This window comes from Salmo salar, chromosome 03 (assembly GCF_965601325.2).
Source record: "Salmo salar chromosome 03, fSalSal1, whole genome shotgun sequence".
In the NCBI taxonomy this organism is placed as follows: Eukaryota; Metazoa; Chordata; class Actinopteri; order Salmoniformes; family Salmonidae; genus Salmo; species Salmo salar.
The window spans coordinates 31226538-31245633 of record NC_138293.1 but is presented as its reverse complement, the minus strand read 5'-3'; the positions used below and the strand labels follow the sequence as shown (position 1 = coordinate 31245633).

Here is a 19096-nt window from a genome sequence, read left to right as displayed (position 1 = left end):
TATTCACCTTCTTAATGAATTGTGGATTCATGTTGGTGTACTGCTGTGCTGGAAAGTCATCTCCTAAATATGATTCAGTAATTAGTTGTATTGATTAGCATTTCACTACACCCACAATAACATCTGATAAAAATGTGTACAATTTGATTTGATCTTTATATGTTAAGACCATACTACTAAACCAAAAAAACTCACTCGTGCTGCCAATAGATTTCTCTGCTTGGAATACTCTGATTTTAACCACTTCCTGTTGTATGATGTCATACAATAAAGCAATACATGGCGAACGTGTGCCTAGGTGAAGGCTTTTCCTGTCTCTGCTAAACAAGTCATTAATAAGAACAAATAAGTAACCTGTCTTTGATTTTAACATTGTGGACGGTATAGTTGCAAAGCTCCAAACTGACCTCTATTGGACAAAATATAGGCTACACCTGAAGCAGAGTCAGGACTGCAAGATTCAGGACTGCAAGGTACATGGGCAATGCCTATGTTATATTGAAAGGGTGCATATTTATCGACAATTAAGCTGTATTTCCTTAACTTGGAAACTAACAGCTAGGCCTATGCGCCACGTATTAGATTAAAAGTGCTTGGCAACAACCCGCATTTTGGCCCGGGACAGGGTGATGTCATGGAGAGTGATGCAGCAAGATCCTCATCCCGTCCACTGCATCAAACCGGTGCCCGCTGATAGGCTGGTGCGCAAAATTGGGATGCAGCACAGGTGTGACGTCACCCAATCAGCATCAACATGACGAGTCTCCCTTGGTTTACCGATCGCCATAAGAATGTAACAACTGCTGAGAGGCGAGAAACACAGTGGTCGCAACCAGGTTGAGGGCACTGTTGTTAGTTGAGACAAAAGGCTGCTATCTGCGTGCACTGAAAAGGCATCATCATGAGGGAGATTGTTCATATCCAGGCCGGGCAATGCGGAAACCAGATTGGTGCGAAGGTAGGTGTTATGTGTATATTTGTCTAGACGCAGAGGTTATTATGAGCAATCCTTTTTTTTGTTAGATGTTTACAATTTTGAGACCTGCATGCTTTTGTCCCAACATGAATCGCACTACATTTTCCAAGAGAACAAAATCAGCCATCCAGTATTTTGGGGTCATGTTTTTGGACAAATGTGTCGTGGAAATTGGTGTTTAATTTATTTACAAATATAAGATGCCATTAGGTTGATATGGGTGTGTTGCTTTTGGACTTGGGCTAGGAGCCAAAGGGTCTGCAGTGGTGTCGCGCACCTGCGGGGCTGGCGCCAAAGGAGCTGCGCCATAGCGATAGACTACGCACAACGACCGTCCAGTACTTTTCCATGTCTTGATCAGGTTCTAGCCAGATCTCTCAGGTCAAACTATGAAGCATTACGTTTGCATGACCTATTCTTTGTCCCATTTTTAGTTCTGGGAGGTGATAAGTGACGAACATGGCATCGACCCCACCGGCAGTTACCAAGGCGACAGTGACCTGCAGCTGGAGAGGATAAACGTGTACTACAATGAAGCATCAGGTAAATACATATCAATTTACTATCTAGATTGGTCTTCAAGTAATCTCTGCATGCATCTAAACAACAGGTCTAAGAAAATAATCAACCATAAGCACTGTAATGTAAACTGAGTGTACAAAGCATTAGAAGCACCTGCTCTTTCCATGACACAGACCGACCAGGTGAATCCAGGTGAAAGCTGTGATCCCTTATTGATGTCACCTGTTAAATCCACGTCAATCAGTGTAGATGAAGGGGAGGAGACAGGTTAAAGAAGGATTTTTAAATCTTGAGACAATTGAGACATTGATTGTGTATTTGTGCCTTTCAAAGGGTGAATGAGCAAGACAAAATATTTAAGTGCCTTTGAATATTTAAGTGGCTTTTGATATGGTAGTAGGTGCCAGGCGCACTGGTTTGAGTGTGTCAAGAACGGCACCGCTGCTGGGTTTTCATGCTCAACAGTTTCCCGTGTGTGTATCAAGAATGGTCCACCACCCAAAGGACATCCAGCCAACTTGACACAACTATGGGAAGCATTGGAGTCAACATGAGCCAGCAATCCCTGTGGAACGTTTTTGACACCTTGTAAAGTCCATGCCCTGACAAATTTTGTCTGTTTTGAGGGCAAAGGGGGTGCACCTCAATATTAGGAAGATGTTCCTAATGTTTTGTACACTCAGTGTGCTTTGGCCTTGCCCTAAATAAACTCAGAACGAAAACTATATTCTCTGGTGATGAAAACTGCATACCTTTTTTGACTTGCAAACTCATGCACTGTAGGACAAATTTAAATTGAGAATGTGACATTGTGACCATAATATCTGTCTGGGTGCAGAGGGCCCAGTGGCAGGGCAGGGGAAAATGAGGACAGCAGCAGGGACCTGTCAATCTCTCTCTCTCCCTCCCTCCCTCCCTCCCTCCGGGTCTCTCTTTCTCTCCCTGTATCACCTCTTTCTCTGCAGCATCATCTTTCTCTCCCTCTTTCTCTCTCTCGCTCTCTCTCCGTCTCTTAAGAGCCTGTCGCGGGGGGGGGTGGCGGCGGCATGTATATATCTGCAGTGAATGCAGTCTCTATAAAACCAACCCAACCCTAACGCTTACCTGCTGTCTGTGCGTTGATCAGATTTTTTTTATTGCCCAGGCATTTGAAGGTCACGGCCATGCAGAATCCCATTCGTTGTCTCTGTCTCTCTCTCATACGGAACAGTCAGTCTCCTATGGCAAACCAGCCAGGCTGCAGATTCTGGAGCCTATAGTAGGCCTACATGTCCTGTGGTTAGCCCCGATCCTATTTCCTGTGCGTGCAATGCTAAGCACTATTGACCTCTCTTGTTAACGTGGCTCTGATTTAATTTCCACTCATAGAGAAATGCGCACAGCAGCATGATAAGATGATATGACGATAAGAGAGAAAATGTGTCATGTCTACTGGGAGATGCCATCTTGGTCTGAATGAATTCAGCTTAGCTCAGCCTCCTTGGACTGGAGCTAGCAGTTTTTCTGTGCTGCAGTCTGCAAGGGAGGCTGTGTGAGTGAGTGAGAAAAAGCAAGAGAGAGAGAGCCCATCCTCCTTCCCTCCCTAAACCTGATGTCCCTGCCTCTCCTCCCCCACAGGTAACAAGTTTGTCCCCCGGGCCATCCTGGTGGATCTGGAGCCAGGCACCATGGACTCTGTACGCTCCGGGCCCTTCGGCCAGCTCTTCAGACCAGACAACTTTGTCTTTGGTGAGTAGTGGTTATCTAACCGGGTTCCAGATTGTTTTATGCTATCTTGCCCAGCCTGGTCCCAGATCTGTCTGTGCTGTCTTGCCCAATGGGTCATCATCATGTCCTGTCAGCACTTCTATCCTCAACCCACAGCATGTCATGTCTGTGTCAGCATTCACTGTCATGTCCTCTGAAGCCAAGCTTAGTTTAACTTTGACATAGATACAGTGTGTTCAATGTGCAACTCTTCCGCCACAGCTCAGCAATGTGCCAGTAAGGGGATGCATGGTCGGCGAGCGGTTGTGTCAGGCACAGACAGCTAGCATGGTGCAGCAGAAAACAGGGCATAGACTGCTACTGTTGCAGTGCTCATCAAGATGGGGATATAGAATTAAATAGAATCCACCCACGACACCTTGCCAATTCTACTGCATAAAGTATAGTAAGTCTACATTCACATCCTATTGTATATGCGGACTTCTACACGATAATATTTTAGATCATGATTATGGTACTCTTGATCATGCTCAATTAAGCTGTTTTTATCCACTGTAATTATCCACTCTTAACAAAATGGAAATGTCTCTCTCAATGGAAACGGACAAATAATATGCCCAATGCATTTGCTTGTTAACTTGTTAACTGACTTTTCATTCTAATTGATGTGCATTGCTACAGTTGAAGTTGGAAGTTTACATACACTTATGTTGGAGTCATTAAAACTTGTTTTTCAAACACTCCAAAAGTTTCTTGTTAACAAACTATAGTTTTGGCAAGTCGGGTTAGGATATCTACTTTGTGCATGACACAAGTAATTTTTCCAATAATTGTTTACAGACAGATTATTTCACAAAGATTGTACTGTTTGGAGAAATGTCCTCTGGTCTGATGAAACAAAACTAGAACAGGTTGGCCATAATGACCATTGTTATGTTTGGAGGAAAAAGGGGGACACTTGCAAGCCGAAGAACACCATCCCAACCGTGAAGCACGGGGGTGGCAGCATCATGTTGTAGGGGTGCTTTGCTGCAGGAGGGACTGGTGCACTTCACAAAATAGATGGCATCTTGAGAAAGGAAAACCATGTGGATATATTAAAGCAAGATCTCAAGACATCAGTCAGGAAGGTAAAGCTTGGTCGCAAATGGGTCTTCCAAATGGACAATATACCCCAAGCATACTTCCAATGTTGTGTCAAAATGGCTTAAGGACAACAAAGTCAAGGTATTAGAGTGGCCATCACAAAGCCCTGACCTCAATCCTATAGAAAATCTGTGGGCAGAACTGAAAAAGCGTGCGCGAGCAAGGAGGCTTACAAACCTGACTCAGTTACACCAGCTCTGTCAGGAGGAATGGCACAAAATTCACCCAACTTATTGTGGGAAGCTTGTGGAAGGCTACCCAAAACTTTTGACCCAAGTTAAGCAATTTAAAGTCAATGCTACAGAACACTAATTGACTGTATGTAAACCTCTGACCCACTGGGAATGTGATGAAAGAAATAAAATCTGAAATAAATAATTCTCTACTATTATTCTAACATTTCACATTCTTAAATAAAGTGGTGATCCTAACTGACCTAAGGCAGGGAATTTTTACTAGGATTAAATGTCAGGAATTGTGGAAAAACTGAGTTTAAATGTATCTGGCTAAGGTGTATGTAAACTTCTGACTTCAACTGTAGCTGTGTATTAGCACACAAAGGTGCGATGTCTTTTAACACAGGTTCACCATGGCTCTTTCAGGTCAGAGCGGAGCTGGTAACAACTGGGCTAAAGGCCACTACACAGAGGGAGCCGAGCTGGTCGACTCTGTCCTGGACGTAGTCAGGAAGGAGTCTGAGAACTGTGACTGCCTCCAGGGCTTCCAGCTTACCCACTCCCTGGGAGGGGGCACCGGCTCTGGCATGGGCACCCTGCTCATCAGCAAGATCCGCGAGGAGTACCCCGACCGCATCATGAACACCTTCAGCGTCATGCCCTCACCCAAGGTGTCAGACACGGTGGTGGAGCCTTACAATGCCACCCTGTCAGTCCACCAGCTGGTGGAGAACACAGATGAGACCTTCAGCATCGACAACGAGGCTCTCTACGACATCTGCTTCCGTACCCTCAAACTCACCACGCCCACCTACGGAGACCTCAACCACCTGGTGTCAGCCACCATGAGCGGGGTTACCACCTGCCTGCGCTTCCCTGGTCAGCTTAACGCTGACCTCCGCAAGCTGGCCGTCAACATGGTGCCCTTCCCCCGCTTGCATTTCTTCATGCCCGGCTTCGCCCCTCTAACCAGCAGGGGGAGCCAGCAGTACCGTGCCCTCTCCGTGCCCGAGCTCACACAGCAGATGTTTGACGCCAAGAACATGATGGCCGCCTGCGACCCTCGCCACGGCCGCTACCTCACCGTGGCCGCCATCTTCCGCGGGCGCATGTCCATGAAGGAGGTGGACGAGCAGATGCTGAGTGTGCAGAACAAGAACAGCAGCTACTTCGTAGAGTGGATCCCCAACAATGTGAAGACGGCCGTCTGCGACATCCCGCCCCGCGGCCTCAAGATGTCCGCCACCTTCATCGGCAACAGCACGGCCATCCAGGAGCTGTTCAGGAGGATCTCTGAGCAGTTCACCGCCATGTTCCGCCGTAAGGCCTTCCTTCACTGGTACACCGGAGAGGGTATGGACGAGATGGAGTTTACAGAAGCAGAGAGCAACATGAACGACCTGGTGTCTGAGTACCAGCAGTACCAGGACGCCACCGCTGACGAGATTGGCGAGTATGAAGAAGACGAGCTGGAGGATGAGGAGCAGGATGTCCAGCAGCACCATGATGTCCGCCACTGAGGGATGCCGGGTAGAAGCAGCACAGCAGTCTGTATGTTATATCCACCAGTCATTTTAAATTATCAATAGTTATGGAACGATAGAGGCGCAGATGAGTTATCGTCGCGTCAAGATATATTATAGCTCTTTAGCCTAAAAACTACTACTACTGCGTTTCATTGTGTTTCGATTATGTCTTGAAGACCATAAGTGATATTAGAAACATAACAATTATGTGAGTATTTTAAATGACGTCATTGGTTTTCCAATTCATGCTGTATCAATGTCAATAAAACAACAATACAGTATTGTCAAAAACCGATTCTTGTAACATTTACCTCAGAATACATTTTTTGTCGCAAAATAAAATGGTGCTGTCCTATGAATATCAGTATCTGTAGGCTTTTTTTCATGGGAGTGCTAATCGTATTCAGCAGGTGAGATACAATGAACACTCCAGACTTTGGGAGCAGGCGTAACCAAAATACAATAACTCAGTTTTCCATGATGTAATGATGATACTGGATGAAAGAGATGTTTTCTGGTTTTAAAATGCAAGGTAAGACTTGAATGTTATTACCATACCCCCAAGAAGCTTACTACTTTTATAGTCTTGTGAGTGTCCTGAGTCATCATGACTGTGTGTCTGTCTGGGACAGAAAACACTTCCTCAAAGACTCAGAGGAAAAAAAGGAACATCTGTTTAGTCCTCTTTATCATGTTTTGATCTGGGAGCTAGTAAATCAGATTAAAGGCTGGCCAGACTTGGCAGCTGTTAGAGTATAGAGTTTAATGTGTGGAGAAGTAGGGCGCTCTCCATATACAAACTTATACGACTCACACAAACAATGACGACATCATTAGGGCGCTCTTTCAATGCCTCAATATTTTGGCTAATAATTAAGAAAATCAAAGTACCAAACTTTGAATATATAAGCCTTATCAGATATTCACATTGGTTCAGCACAATATCACACACCTTTATTCAACCTGGTCAATTTGCTTCATATCATTTACAACCAGGTCCTTGGTAAAATATGAATTGCAAGGCTGGAAAGGCTCACTGCCAAGAGTTTCTACTTAAGTTAGAGGGACAGTAAATAACGGTTAAATTTTTCATTGCGCTGAGGTCCGTCAATACTTGAAGACTGAAGTAGTTCTATCTTGACAGAAAATGGCTAAAAAGTCTGACAAGGAAGAATGCTGTCAGTGTTCAAGTTGCCAAAGTGTTCAAATGAGGTCATGTTTTCGCATTCAGACAAATGGGCAAAAGATGCTCTTGTCAAATACATCATACATTGAATGAATGTGTGGTTACCAAGGAGGACCTAGCAGAAGCATATGAATTAAAAACCGGTAGGATCACCCAAAACCACAGGTTAGGCCAGAGTGAGGTTATGGTTAGAATTAGAATTGAGCTGGGGTGTAGACATGAGGCAAAGGTTAGAATCATGGCTAATGTTTGATATGCCAATGATGACACCTAGTGGAGTATTACTGCAATTGAGTATGTGCTCTGGACTCGAGCTTTGTAGCCAAACAAGTAATAACACTCCAAGGAAGAGAATATTCCCTGAGATGAACCAAATTGTTCTTGTATATTTTTCACATTTCCGTGGAGATATTTCTTTAAGTTCTCAGTGTCTTTTGAGACACAGTGATAAAAAGCACTCAAAATCAAATCAAAGTTTATGGTCGTGTACGCAGATTTGAAGATGTTATCGTAGGTTCAGCGAAATGCTTGTTTCACCTGTATTGTCTTCTGCACCTGTGCGTCGTCTCCTTCATCTGAAGCTATTCTGTGAAAAACTATTGCCATTGTTCTTTTTGTTAAGGAAGTGTACGTTATTAATAATAAGAGTTACCTGGAGAAAGTCGGACCGCTCTGAAATGAAAATGGATGTCCCTCCCTCCAGCAAAATATATTATAACTAAGCCCTCCCCTATAACTGAAATAATAATTAAAACATACAGTGAATAGCAGAGAACATGCCTACCATTTACCCTCACTTCTAGGACAAACCAGAAACTTAGATAGGCCTATGCAGTTTTAGAAATTGTTCTTCGCCCTGTAAGCATTTGCTGGAATTTTGATAGCTCACAGGGCTGCGGGCCAGAAGGTTGTGGGTTCTCAGACCACCATGCACAAGAGTAGTGGTGGAAATATCTGCTTTATAATAAAAGCTTTGCATGAATCTATCATTGTATTTGCGGGTCTGTAAAAAAAATAAAAAATATGCATTTCTACGTCATTTTACATGGCTAGAAACCTTAGTAGAATATTTTTTTATACCACACAAATTACCGAAATGACAGGCTAAGAATGGACAGAGAGATAGGCTTATGCGTTCGTCTTATCATCTTTCTCCAATGCCAAATCAGTGTGTCTTGTTTGCAAATAAACTGTTTTCAAATCATTATGCATGGTACTATCAAAAGTTAGGCCTTCCTTTCCACCCCAGATAGAGTAGGCCTACCGACGCAGTTTTTTTTTTATAACTTTAACTGCTAGCTACTCTTATTCTGTGGCATAACCCAACGGGAGAGGGTCACAAGTGTTTCCTTAAAAACTGTGTGTTAAAACATCTTATATTTTACAGAAAGGGAATAGCTCAATCAATTGATAGCGACAGAATAAGATTACTTTACAAGCAAAGCACATTTTTTTGTCTCCTCGGCTGTAGAAGGTTGTAGCTCAGCCAATGATTGTCATAGAATCTTAACGAAGATATCCACATATGCATCCAGAGTCATGTCTTTCCCGGGTATTTAACAGTTTGTTGCTAGCATAAAGCATTATGGACCAAAGTGCTGTTATAGATCACATTATATAATCAGATCTATTTTATTTTCTTCAAAATCTTAAGCTAACAAAGGATAGGTCAGGCTTATGCTTTTTGCTATGGCATGATACCCATACCCTCGCATACCCCCTCTATTCCTGGTTTTACTTCACTGACATATATAGCATAATAACCAATTCAATCTAAAACACTGAGAAAAATAGAAATGTCATCAATTGCAAATTACATGACCCTCCCCTGGACTAGACTTAAACAACACTAAACTCTCCACCTGACTGAAATTGAAAAACAATGAGCCCTCCCCCATATTCCTCCAGGGTCCCATTCTGTCCCTTCCCTAAAATAACCTGGCAACGTTACTTGCATTACTCTTTTGTTGCCCATTGCTTACAGCAACAGTTGAGATTGCTCTTTCCCCCACCTTCTCATTATATTGTTCTGTATTGTGAGTCCAGCACCATATCATGCACTTCAGGTCCATGCACAGTAGCAAGTCAGAACTGGTTTCAAACATCCTTTTCAAATCAAATAGTACTATAGACCTAACATTCTTCTGGTAATTAATCAGTGATAATATGGTTCCTGTCAGACTTCCGTGGGCTGACTCTGAAACAACTCTGAAAGATCAAAAGATACTCCCATTGCATTGTTGGAGTGGGCAGGAGGGAGGTGAGTCAATATGTCACTGAAAACTGGTAAAGACTTGTAGTCCTCTCTTGTAGAGTCCCCTTTTGTTTGTGTCTTTGTCTATGAGCAGTGACAACATCTGAGATCACATAAAGCATGTGAACATGTCGAGGTGTGATACAGGAGTGATACTATAAAATGGGATTTTCCACTCTCTATCCCCAGAAGAACCACTTACAGTACCGGGGTAGAAAGGATCTCTTTCCAGTCACACGACTCTAACATACGGGTCAATATTAAACCATAACACATGACCAACAGAGCCGTGTATGTTATCACTCAAGTTTTATTGTTACTCTCAAAACATTTTATCAAACTTTTTGATACAGAATGAAAGACACACAGCAGGAACATTCCTTGCATTGCCACAAAATATTAGAAGTTAAATAATTGGCAAAAATATCAGTAGCATTAAAAGCAACATCCGTGTCATACTTTAATGCATATCAGTGCATAATAAGCCAACATCATGGTAAATATCCTACATAATCTCTATTTTTATATTGCATGAACAGATGTAAAAAATATATGCAACAATTTAAAATCCATTTTCTGTAAATGATATTAACTTGGCATCAATAACTTGAACACACTTTTTATCATGGGATAAGTTAATGCATATGAGGCCAAACAGCAAAAACAAGGCACTATTTGGCTTAAAATGTAAACTATTTACAATAGAAAAATAGGAGGAGTTTGAGGGGTCCCACACTTCTATGCCACAATAATTTTGTATGTACCGTTTGTACAACTATAACATTGGAAACATTGGCCTACTCAACTATGAATTAGATCAAAGAATTGACCATCCCAGAAAGAAAAGCTAAATCAAAGATACAGAAAGATTTTGTTACCTGAACAATTAATACATCATCCGCCACAGATTTATCAATTCATCATATCAAGGATTAAATACCCGCTGGTAATCGTAATAAAGCCCATCGCTCCAGTAAAAACTAAAAGCATTATAAAACAGTAGTGTTAACAATCGGTAGACGTATTCATGAATCATTTAATTCCAGACCAGCAGAGAGCACCAATCCCTCTGTCTCTCCCTTGACTGGTGTTTCATTGACTAAAAAGAAAACATCTCTTTTAAACCCACAGTGACTTGGCTGTACTGTATGTTTTCAAGCAAATGTGAGGTTGTTTTTCTACGCTATAGTACTGGTCTCAATGTATTTCTCAGTGACAGAGGATTTCTTCTCTTGCACCACAGCGGTGTGGCTCCTGCTACGTGGTGCAGCCGTGGGCATGGGTGTGGTGGTGACTGTGACAGCAGCAGCAGAGGCCTGATTTGACCCCATCGAGCCACACAGGGAGCTGGAGGTCAAGGTGGAAGCACCCCTCTGACCTCTCACCTCTACACTATGACCATCTGAGGAAAAGGCGGAGGATGACCCCTGGCCTCTCTGCAGGGTGACCTGGGGTGCCCATAAGCCTGCACTGCCCCCTACTGCCGAGGCTGGCCCGGACCCGCCCTCAACAACCAGCACTTTCCTAGAACCCTGTGAGAAGCTTCCTCCTGGCGAGAGATGGCCTCCTCCAATCATGGTCTGCCCTGCCCCCTGTAGAATCTGGCCTCCCTGCGTAATGGTTTGGCTCGTCTCTGTAATAACGTGACCTCCCCCAGTAATAGTTTGGCCGGCTCCCTGTAAGAACTGGCCTCCCCCCATAACGACATGACCATGGCCTCCCCCACCACCACCCACCCCCATCTGCTTCTCTACTAGCAGCATACCCTGAGAACCATGGAGCCCTCCTGCCTGCACCATCCCCTGACCGGTCCCTACCCCCACATGGCCTACCGCCTGATGGGCATGGACATAACCACCTCCTCCTCTCTGCTCCACCAGCAACAACTGGGGCTGAGGCTCCACCATGTACATGGTGGGGGCAGCGGCATAGTACATGGTGGGCTGCTGGATGAGGACGCTCTGCCTGGGGATCACCACGTTCTCCTGGATATGAGACCGGGGGATGGTGACCAATCCCTGGTCCCGAGTAATCAGGCTCTCCTGTAGGGGGATGGAGGTGGTGGAGGTGGAGACTGAGGTGTTCAGGGTATTGACATTGAGAGCAGTATTTCTGCTGACCTCTGTGTGAGTGGATGTGGTAGGTCTGGGATGAGTGGGTGACACAGACACATTGACAGTCTCCGCCTCCATAGCTATCGACCCCTGGCAGATCTGGGCCAGGGTCTTGAACTTGGGCCCCAGGTGGTTGAGGAAGTCCAAGTCATCATCAGCCCCCAGGAGGCTGCAGCAGCCCACAGACCCTACCGGTGACCCCTGACCTTCATAGTCGTAAATCAGCAGGGCATCTCTCTGTTGGTCGATCTGCGCAGTGTGATTGGCCTTCTGCAAAGGTCATTTGATAGGGACAGATATATTAAGACAATGACACAATGAATCAAAATGGCTACAATAACACTGCCCCTCAACTCCTATGTCAAAGGAATAGTCCAAGAAGTTGGATGATGTAAGATACTCACTGCAGAGTAGTACTCCTCTAGGACTTCCTTAGAGAGTGCCATCCCGTCGTAAGCACCAGCAGGTAATCTGGAGAACAGTGAGTGTTCATGATGTTCTGTCATGATTCCTCCGCCCATGCCATAGTCCACCTCTAATCTGCCACTGGGCTGGTGGAAGCCATGGTACTGTTGGTGCGCTCCTGTGAACATTGAGGATGAGGTGAAGCCGTCCCCTGACATGCCTCCTGCTGCTCCTCCTGCTGCCCCTTCTCTTCCTATGACTCCCGCATTTCCCCCGTACTTCCCTACATTCACAGTTTTGATGTGTCCATGCTCCTTCTCCACGGGAACGTTCAGGACAGGAACTTCCTGTGAGGGGGAATGCGTGGGTCAATCAGAGGAGGGAATTTCAGAGCAATTCAAATATCAACTTGAGCCATAATGGAACATAACATGTATTTCCAAAGATCATTCTTATTCACTAACTCTAGAATATTTTCATGTCATCCATTGTGTATAAAATACCTTGTCTTCTCCTTGTCCTTCAGTGTGATATGCAATCAGGTGTTCTTTAGTGTCAAACGGGATGGGCTTAAAGTCTCCAATGGCCGCCGCTCCTCCACATAGACAGAACAGCAGCAGGAGAGGAACCACTGTGAACCCACATTCCACATTTTAACTCATGGACACAATTCAAAAGCACAAGACATGTTGCTAGGTGAGAGACCTGGATGCCTTCCCACTGGGCACAGACGTCAATTCAACGTCTATTCCACGTTGGTTCCACGCCAAACAATGTTGATTCAACCAGTGCGTGCCCTGTGGGTTGGCTTAAAGGCCTGTTGTGGACATGACCCATCAATGACTTGTCTTGGTCATCTTACTAATCACTCAAAGCATGCTGAAACAGGTGTATTTTTATGAGCATGATGAAGCAGTCTCTCCTTCCTAGATTCTTACCAGGTAGGCAGTCTGAGGAAGCCAATGAGTATGAAGATAACAGAGGGCCTACTCACGCAGCAACAGCAGGAGGCCCAGGAGGAGCAGCAGGATGGCAGGCGCTCCTAACCTGACGTCCGTGCCCGTCCTCCGTTCGAAGCAGACCTTATTGACCTGATCACAGGTGCACACAACCACGTTCAGAATCTGAATGTCAGCACAGGCCTTCCCCTGCTGGTCATGGATCTCCACTGCAACCTTGTAGTGACCTGGCCACAGGTGGGCATGGTCTCGTAAAATGGCAGTGGTGGCTAAAAGAAACATGAAAGAGAAAATAAAAATGAATTATACAAATTGTAAAATGAAATCTATCAATCAAATCCATGAAAACATACAAGATATAATTTAAGTTCAGTTTAAGACTGCACTTTTAAAAACACCTATCAGGCTCAACAAAATAACTCCAAAACAGTCCCTTAGTGAGAAGCTTGTCTATCTGCTTCCTACATGCCAAACCTAAATGTCCTGGAATAGGCCTGTTACCATTGAGGTGCTCCACCATCCACGTCTGTTTGCCGTCGTCCTGAATCACTCTGAACTTGAAGGGAGCTCCGTTGGGGAAGGCATCCCCATCCACAGCCGTGACGTACACAGCGGTATCCCCCAGACACATGGTCGTAGTCGTAGCTGTCAGCGTGGGACAGTGGTCGTTAAAGTCTTCCACCTGGATGGCTATTGTCCCTGTGGCCGTTTTGGATGGCAGATCTGGACACCAAAAGAAAATACAGAATTAGATACAGACCTGACTTGTTCTCTTTTGGCTTCTTGTGGAGCAAAGGTCCTAGAGTGTATCTCCAACTACAACTGTTCTGGGTAGATTTCTTCACTTAATTCCATATCTTACAGAATGGCATTAGGACCAATTGATTATTACTATGGGTACTTGCCCGTTGTGATGGCTATTATCTTGGCGTAGTATGTTCCATTGACCAGGTATTTGGACTCCCGATCAGGCAGTTTGTTCAGCTTGATCTCTGCTGTCTTTTCATCGATGATCAGCCAGTGGTCTTCGTCATATATTTTGGCATACCTGAGAAGATGATCATGACAACGGCACGCGATCAGGATGAACTTAAGGATTCTTTAGTACTGTATGATGGAGATTAACATTACACCGCATAATCTTCACCCCAATAAAACAATATGAAAACATCTGGGACCTCACCTGACATTGGTAGCGACCTGTAATGTGTCGCTGTCGATGGCTTTGTAGGTAGTGATAACCTTGTTAATGGTGACCAAGCTGGAGTCCTCAGAGATGGTCACCACTTTAACCGTTGGCTTGAATTTGGGGCCCTCTTTCTGGTTGACCACGTTGATCTTGATGGGATAAGTCTTACCGCCGCCCGTGATAGCTCCTCCTATAACCCCTCCTCCTATGGATCCACTCGTAGAGGAGGAGCCAAAGTAGTACTCTGCTTTGTTGGAAACACGTATGGCAAGGTTGAGCACTTTCAGCTCCTCATAGTCCAGTGCCTTTAGATTCAAACAACAGGGATAAACAGTAGAATCAGTCAAGTGACACAAACAATGTTGGAATAAGGTGAGAACACTAGTAGTTACAACCCGCTGGGCACAGACGTCATTTCAACATCTAGTTTTCATGTACAGTACATTTGGTTGAGCTGTCAACTAACGTGAAATCAACAATAAATGTCTCCATGCCATTGGATTTAGGTTAAAAGTTACATAAAAAAAAATTGGAAATCCAATCAGTTTTCCATGTTGATTCAACGTCATGACATTGCATTTTTTGTTGTTGAAATGAAGTGGAAACAATATTGATTCAACTAGTGGGGACACTGAGGCTGGAATTCAATCTAAAAGAAAATGTTAACTGTGCTTCGGTTCAATTCTAGCCTCAGAGTCAATCTACAATCACAGCCCTTACCTTGGTTATCCATATAATGCCTTCGTTGGTCTTAGCGTCTGTAGTGATGTTGAAGTAGCCGGCCTCATTGCCTGTGACGATGGTGAACACAGACAGCCAGTTGTCAGTGTGCATCAGATCCAGATCAATGGCTTTGATCCTCAGTACTTCCACACTGACTGTGTTCTCCTCCACACTGCCCTCGTACTGCAAACACACATCATAAAGGTCATACAGCTCAGGAACATATTGCAGTGAATTCAGGGAGTCCAGCAACTGTCAACCCAACACCTTAGCCAAGGGATCTGAACCTATTGACGCTAGGTGTTAGGTTAAGGTTGCTACAATATAATAAATATAATTCCCTATTATGCTGAATAGAAAATAGAAATGTAGTGGAGGTTTTGTCCTTACAGATTCTTTCTCCAGGGTGGGGATGTTGTCATTGATGTCCAGGATTTTAATCACAACTTCTGTTGTTCCTGTGTTTCCTCCGAATGCTCCGTTCATGTCTGAACCTTTTACAGTCAGGGTGTAGGTGTCTTGAGTCTAGACAACCAGGAAATACAATGGAGCTTACAGTCACTTACTACAGTTACTCAAATATTGACAAAATGGCCTCTGAAAGTGTCAATGCATACAGTGATATGCTCACATAGATGCACTGTGTACTGTATAATAGTATACCAAGGCATCTCTCTCACCTCTCTGTCCAGTGTAGTACTGCGAACCAGTATCTCTCCAGTCTGGTAGTTGATGGCGAACATCTTATCTGAAGAGCTCTTCTCCACTATGCTGTAGTAAATCTGAGAGTGTAGACTGTTCACTTCATCTGCATCTGTGGCAGTCACTTTCATGACAACGGTCTCTGGAATTGACCAAGGGGAAGGTTTACTTGTGCAGTACAGCAGTACTATACTGTAGTATTATTACTATTCATTTTACTACTACTACTACTACTACTACTACTACTACTACTACTACTATTATTGTATCACTACTGTCACTATTCTACTGATTACACTGGTACCAGCAATACTAGTACAACAGCTGCTACAACTTCAACCATTACCACTACTCCGACTACTAACTCTGATAGAAACATATATACAATAGTTGGAAACTACATGCCTGCAGCACTGGACTCGTTGACGGATCCAGATTGGCCAAAAACGAACACTGGTGAGCAGTCATTCTGGTCATCAACTAAAATATTCAGCTCAATGTCCTTCTCTGCACGGCTTCCATTGTTGTACTTCGCTACTCCAAGTAACTAAAAGAGACCACGATAGAACAACATATTTTTATTCATTTCTTACATTTTGAGCACAAGCATTCCACACCTTGGATTAGGTTTTAGTGGGTAGCTTACATGGTAGGAAGCGGTCTCCTCTCTGTCCAGAATGCCGTTGATTCTGACAAGGCCTGTCTCTGGGTTGACGGTGAATAAGTTTATGGGGTATTGGTCTGCACCGATCCCGGTCAGTGAATACGTCACTCCTGACTTGTACTGCTCATCAGAACGAATCTGGCACAGACACACATTCCAATCAGCCAAGATAGTAAAACACCATTGTTATTGTAATAGTATTCATATAGCAGCCTCATTTGTCCAAAGAAACATGCAGTAACATGAGGCCCCTATTTAACACTTCACACTCTATATTTATACAGCTGGATTATGGTCACCAAGAATGACCCTAAATGCAGATACAATGTGTTGTAAGCATCGGTGAATACCTAGGTTGGTACACTACAATGCTATAATGTTATTTTAGTGCCAAAATGTTTTTTTTTTGTGTTTTTTTTTCAATATAGCTCTCATATCAAGGTATAGGTACGAAACTATAGATCAATTAATTGTATATTTGAGTTCTAGAAAAGCAGGCATACAACAATATTTGTTGAGAGACTTCATATTTTGTTTTTAGCCTGAACCATTCCTCAGCCAGAATGACTGTACTGTACATGTGACCACACATTGGGCTGTATCTCTGAGCAGTTTGTTCACAACACATACGTCTTTATTTGTATTTATTGTATTACTTGTTAAACAAAATCTCATTCTCTGAGCAACGGTATTGGTATAAAATAATTAAAATATATATATATTTTTAGCATACAATATAGCTCAGTATTTGTATTATTCATTTTATAGTATTTTTTGCTCATCTTTATCAAGGGTGCCAATCATTTCAGACCTGACTGTATGTCATGCTCAGACAAAGGCATGGTCTTATGGTAGTCAGAAACATCTGAACCACTCCATGAGTTTGACTAAGAGATGAGCTCATACCTTTGCAATGTACTTCATGTTTCTGTAATCTACATTCTCCTTCAACTTCTTAGGAGGAATGATCCATTCTCTCTTCTGTCTTCTCAGGTTCAGCCCGCCGCTTTCTACTGCCACCACACATATAAACTACAGAGAAAAACACAACAAATAACATTGACTCCTCATTTAATATTACTGTAATAACACTGTAATACCAATGTATCTCTTCTAAATCACTCAACACTGTACAAGTTGTACAATAACTTATAATTTCTAGCACAGTAGTTAAAGCTTAATGTAATTAGGTGTGCTGTACACAGATCCATGTCATGATTGTTTCCTCAGTGTCTGTTCCACTTTGTACAGATTAATGTGTGTGGTTTCTTGACAAGCCAAATGATGATTGCATGTTTAGGCCTGTTCATAATGAAAACCATATGACATGCATACTTACAATTTACAATTATATAGCTTTAGGCAATTAGGCCAATTCGTTTTCGTTCACTATCACAAGGCCTACAAACGGAAGCTGTATCCTTTCGGTTTATGAGAAGAAAACATATTCTTTATGCTGAGGAGCAATGAAAATATCTCATTAATTAATTTCACAACATTTAAAGGAGAACGTTGTAATAGTGATATCACTGTCGATAGTGGGTGTCAGTATACTTTTTTTGTTTTAAATCTGAGCTAAAACTGACATTGACCAGATGTGGTCTGACATACTGTAGGCTATGACTCCCTGGACAACCATTACGCAGGTAAACACATTTTCTTCTCATGTTGTCCATAGTCGTTGTCACTTGCACGCAAACAATGACAGAGAAATTGCAATTAAATAACGAGATATAGAGTAAACACTCTCCTCTTGTAGGCTTAAGGGATGGCTACAATGCTAAAAAAACGGTAAATTAATTCGAGATATAAACTGTATTGTCGACATTGACGCTTAAATCTACTTGAGCAGTGCCACACCCCAAAATAGAGAACTGTTATAAATGTTAGGGTATATCATTATCAATACCTGTTACGATATGAAAAGTATTATTCTTTACTTACCGTTAGTATGAACGGCAACAATATAACAACCGTTTCTACACGGGCCATTGCAATTCAGTAAAACGTTCCCCTCCTGAAGTATAATGCTTTAAATCCGCGGTTAGTATTTTCTATTCTGCATTGGACTTCGGCCTTTTCGAAGGTGTAGGCACAACTTTTCTGAGATTATACGAACTGCAATAGGCGGCGCCTCGACGAGTTTCACCACAGCACATAGGCTGATTACAGAAGCGCCAATCGAGGCGAAACTAGGGAGGGATTTTTTGTTCACAGTCCCGACAAGGAAAGCTATTATTATTATTGTGTTGAAAATGAAATATAAACTATTACAATGTCATGTACAACACACATCACAACATATTGACCAAAATTGTTTTGATTTCTTTAGTAGTCCAAAACTGCAGATAATGCATCCACAATCATTAATATTCTATAAAATGTTAGGACACCATCTTGTGTCCAGTGCTTTCTCATTCAGGTGTAAAACCTCATTCAGGGATGTGAGATTCCCAAACCTCTGTTTCTGCTAGGAAGGACTACACTCAGAACTTGAAAGACACTCTTGATGTTTACATTTTCAACAGTCTTTAGCCTGGTAATAAATTGATTAACCTAGTTAAATATTATTGCAGTGTGCCTGTCTGTGTGTGTGTGTGTGTGTGTGTGTCTGTGAGAGACAGAGACAGACAGACAGACAGACAGAGACTAAGAGAGAATGTGTACTGACAAAAGAAAACAATTCCACTTTTGCATATGTTGCCAAATTACAAGGAACTCCTTAATGGTCTTTGGGGAGTAGGGTGGGAGATTTCAGCTTTCATCTGGACTGATAAAACCATGGGTTTATTATGGCTGCAGTCTGTCTTCATACAGTAAAAGTCCATCAGGTCCCTTTATGAAAAA

The 19096-nt window shown here is 43.1% G+C and overlaps 2 protein-coding genes across 3 annotated transcripts; one reads left to right on the top strand and one right to left on the bottom strand.

Moving 5' to 3' along the window:
• Nucleotides 1-747: 747 nt before the first annotated feature.
• LOC106599713 (tubulin beta-2A chain) lies at nucleotides 748-6412 on the top strand. Of its 2 annotated transcripts, XM_014191012.3 has the most exons (4): nucleotides 748-958; nucleotides 1411-1519; nucleotides 3116-3226; nucleotides 4954-6412. In XM_014191012.3, the coding sequence occupies exons 1-4, from the start codon at nucleotides 902-904 to the stop codon at nucleotides 6045-6047; spliced, it is 1371 nt and encodes a 456-aa protein (XP_014046487.1). In that variant the 5' UTR covers nucleotides 748-901; the 3' UTR covers nucleotides 6048-6412. The 2 variants fall into 2 exon arrangements, with proteins under 2 accessions (XP_014046487.1, XP_045570673.1); XM_045714717.2 differs by lacking the exons at nucleotides 748-958; nucleotides 1411-1519; nucleotides 3116-3226 and adding an exon at nucleotides 3483-3650.
• A 3375-nt stretch (nucleotides 6413-9787) lies between these two features.
• Nucleotides 9788-18477, bottom strand: LOC106599711 (desmoglein-2-like protein). Its single transcript, XM_014191010.3, has 14 exons — nucleotides 18194-18477; nucleotides 17156-17281; nucleotides 16232-16387; nucleotides 15991-16132; nucleotides 15564-15727; nucleotides 15274-15408; nucleotides 14881-15066; nucleotides 14155-14465; nucleotides 13877-14019; nucleotides 13473-13694; nucleotides 13007-13240; nucleotides 12516-12643; nucleotides 12012-12359; nucleotides 9788-11877 (listed from the first exon to the last, which is right to left on the bottom strand). Exons 1-14 carry the CDS (start codon nucleotides 18239-18241, stop codon nucleotides 10672-10674), a joined length of 3549 nt encoding a protein of 1182 aa, XP_014046485.3. The 5' UTR covers nucleotides 18242-18477; the 3' UTR covers nucleotides 9788-10671.
• Nucleotides 18478-19096: the final 619 nt, after the last annotated feature.

Excerpts from the sequence above, each read along its gene's own strand:
- LOC106599713 (XM_014191012.3), top strand. The coding sequence starts at position 902 with ATGAGGGAGATTGTTCATATCCAGGCCGGGCAATGCGGAAACCAGATT. Across the intron at positions 959-1,410 it reads GAAACCAGATTGGTGCGAAG|TTCTGGGAGGTGATAAGTGA; the intron begins GTAGGTGTTATG and ends TCCCATTTTTAG. Across the intron at positions 1,520-3,115 it reads GTACTACAATGAAGCATCAG|GTAACAAGTTTGTCCCCCGG; the intron begins GTAAATACATAT and ends CCTCCCCCACAG.
- LOC106599711 (XM_014191010.3), bottom strand. The coding sequence starts at position 18,241 with ATGGCCCGTGTAGAAACGGTTGTTATATTGTTGCCGTTCATACTAACG. Across the intron at positions 15,409-15,563 it reads GTACTACACTGGACAGAGAG|ACTCAAGACACCTACACCCT; the intron begins GTGAGAGAGATG and ends CTGGTTGTCTAG. Across the intron at positions 13,695-13,876 it reads GATAATAGCCATCACAACGG|ATCTGCCATCCAAAACGGCC; the intron begins GCAAGTACCCAT and ends TTTGGTGTCCAG.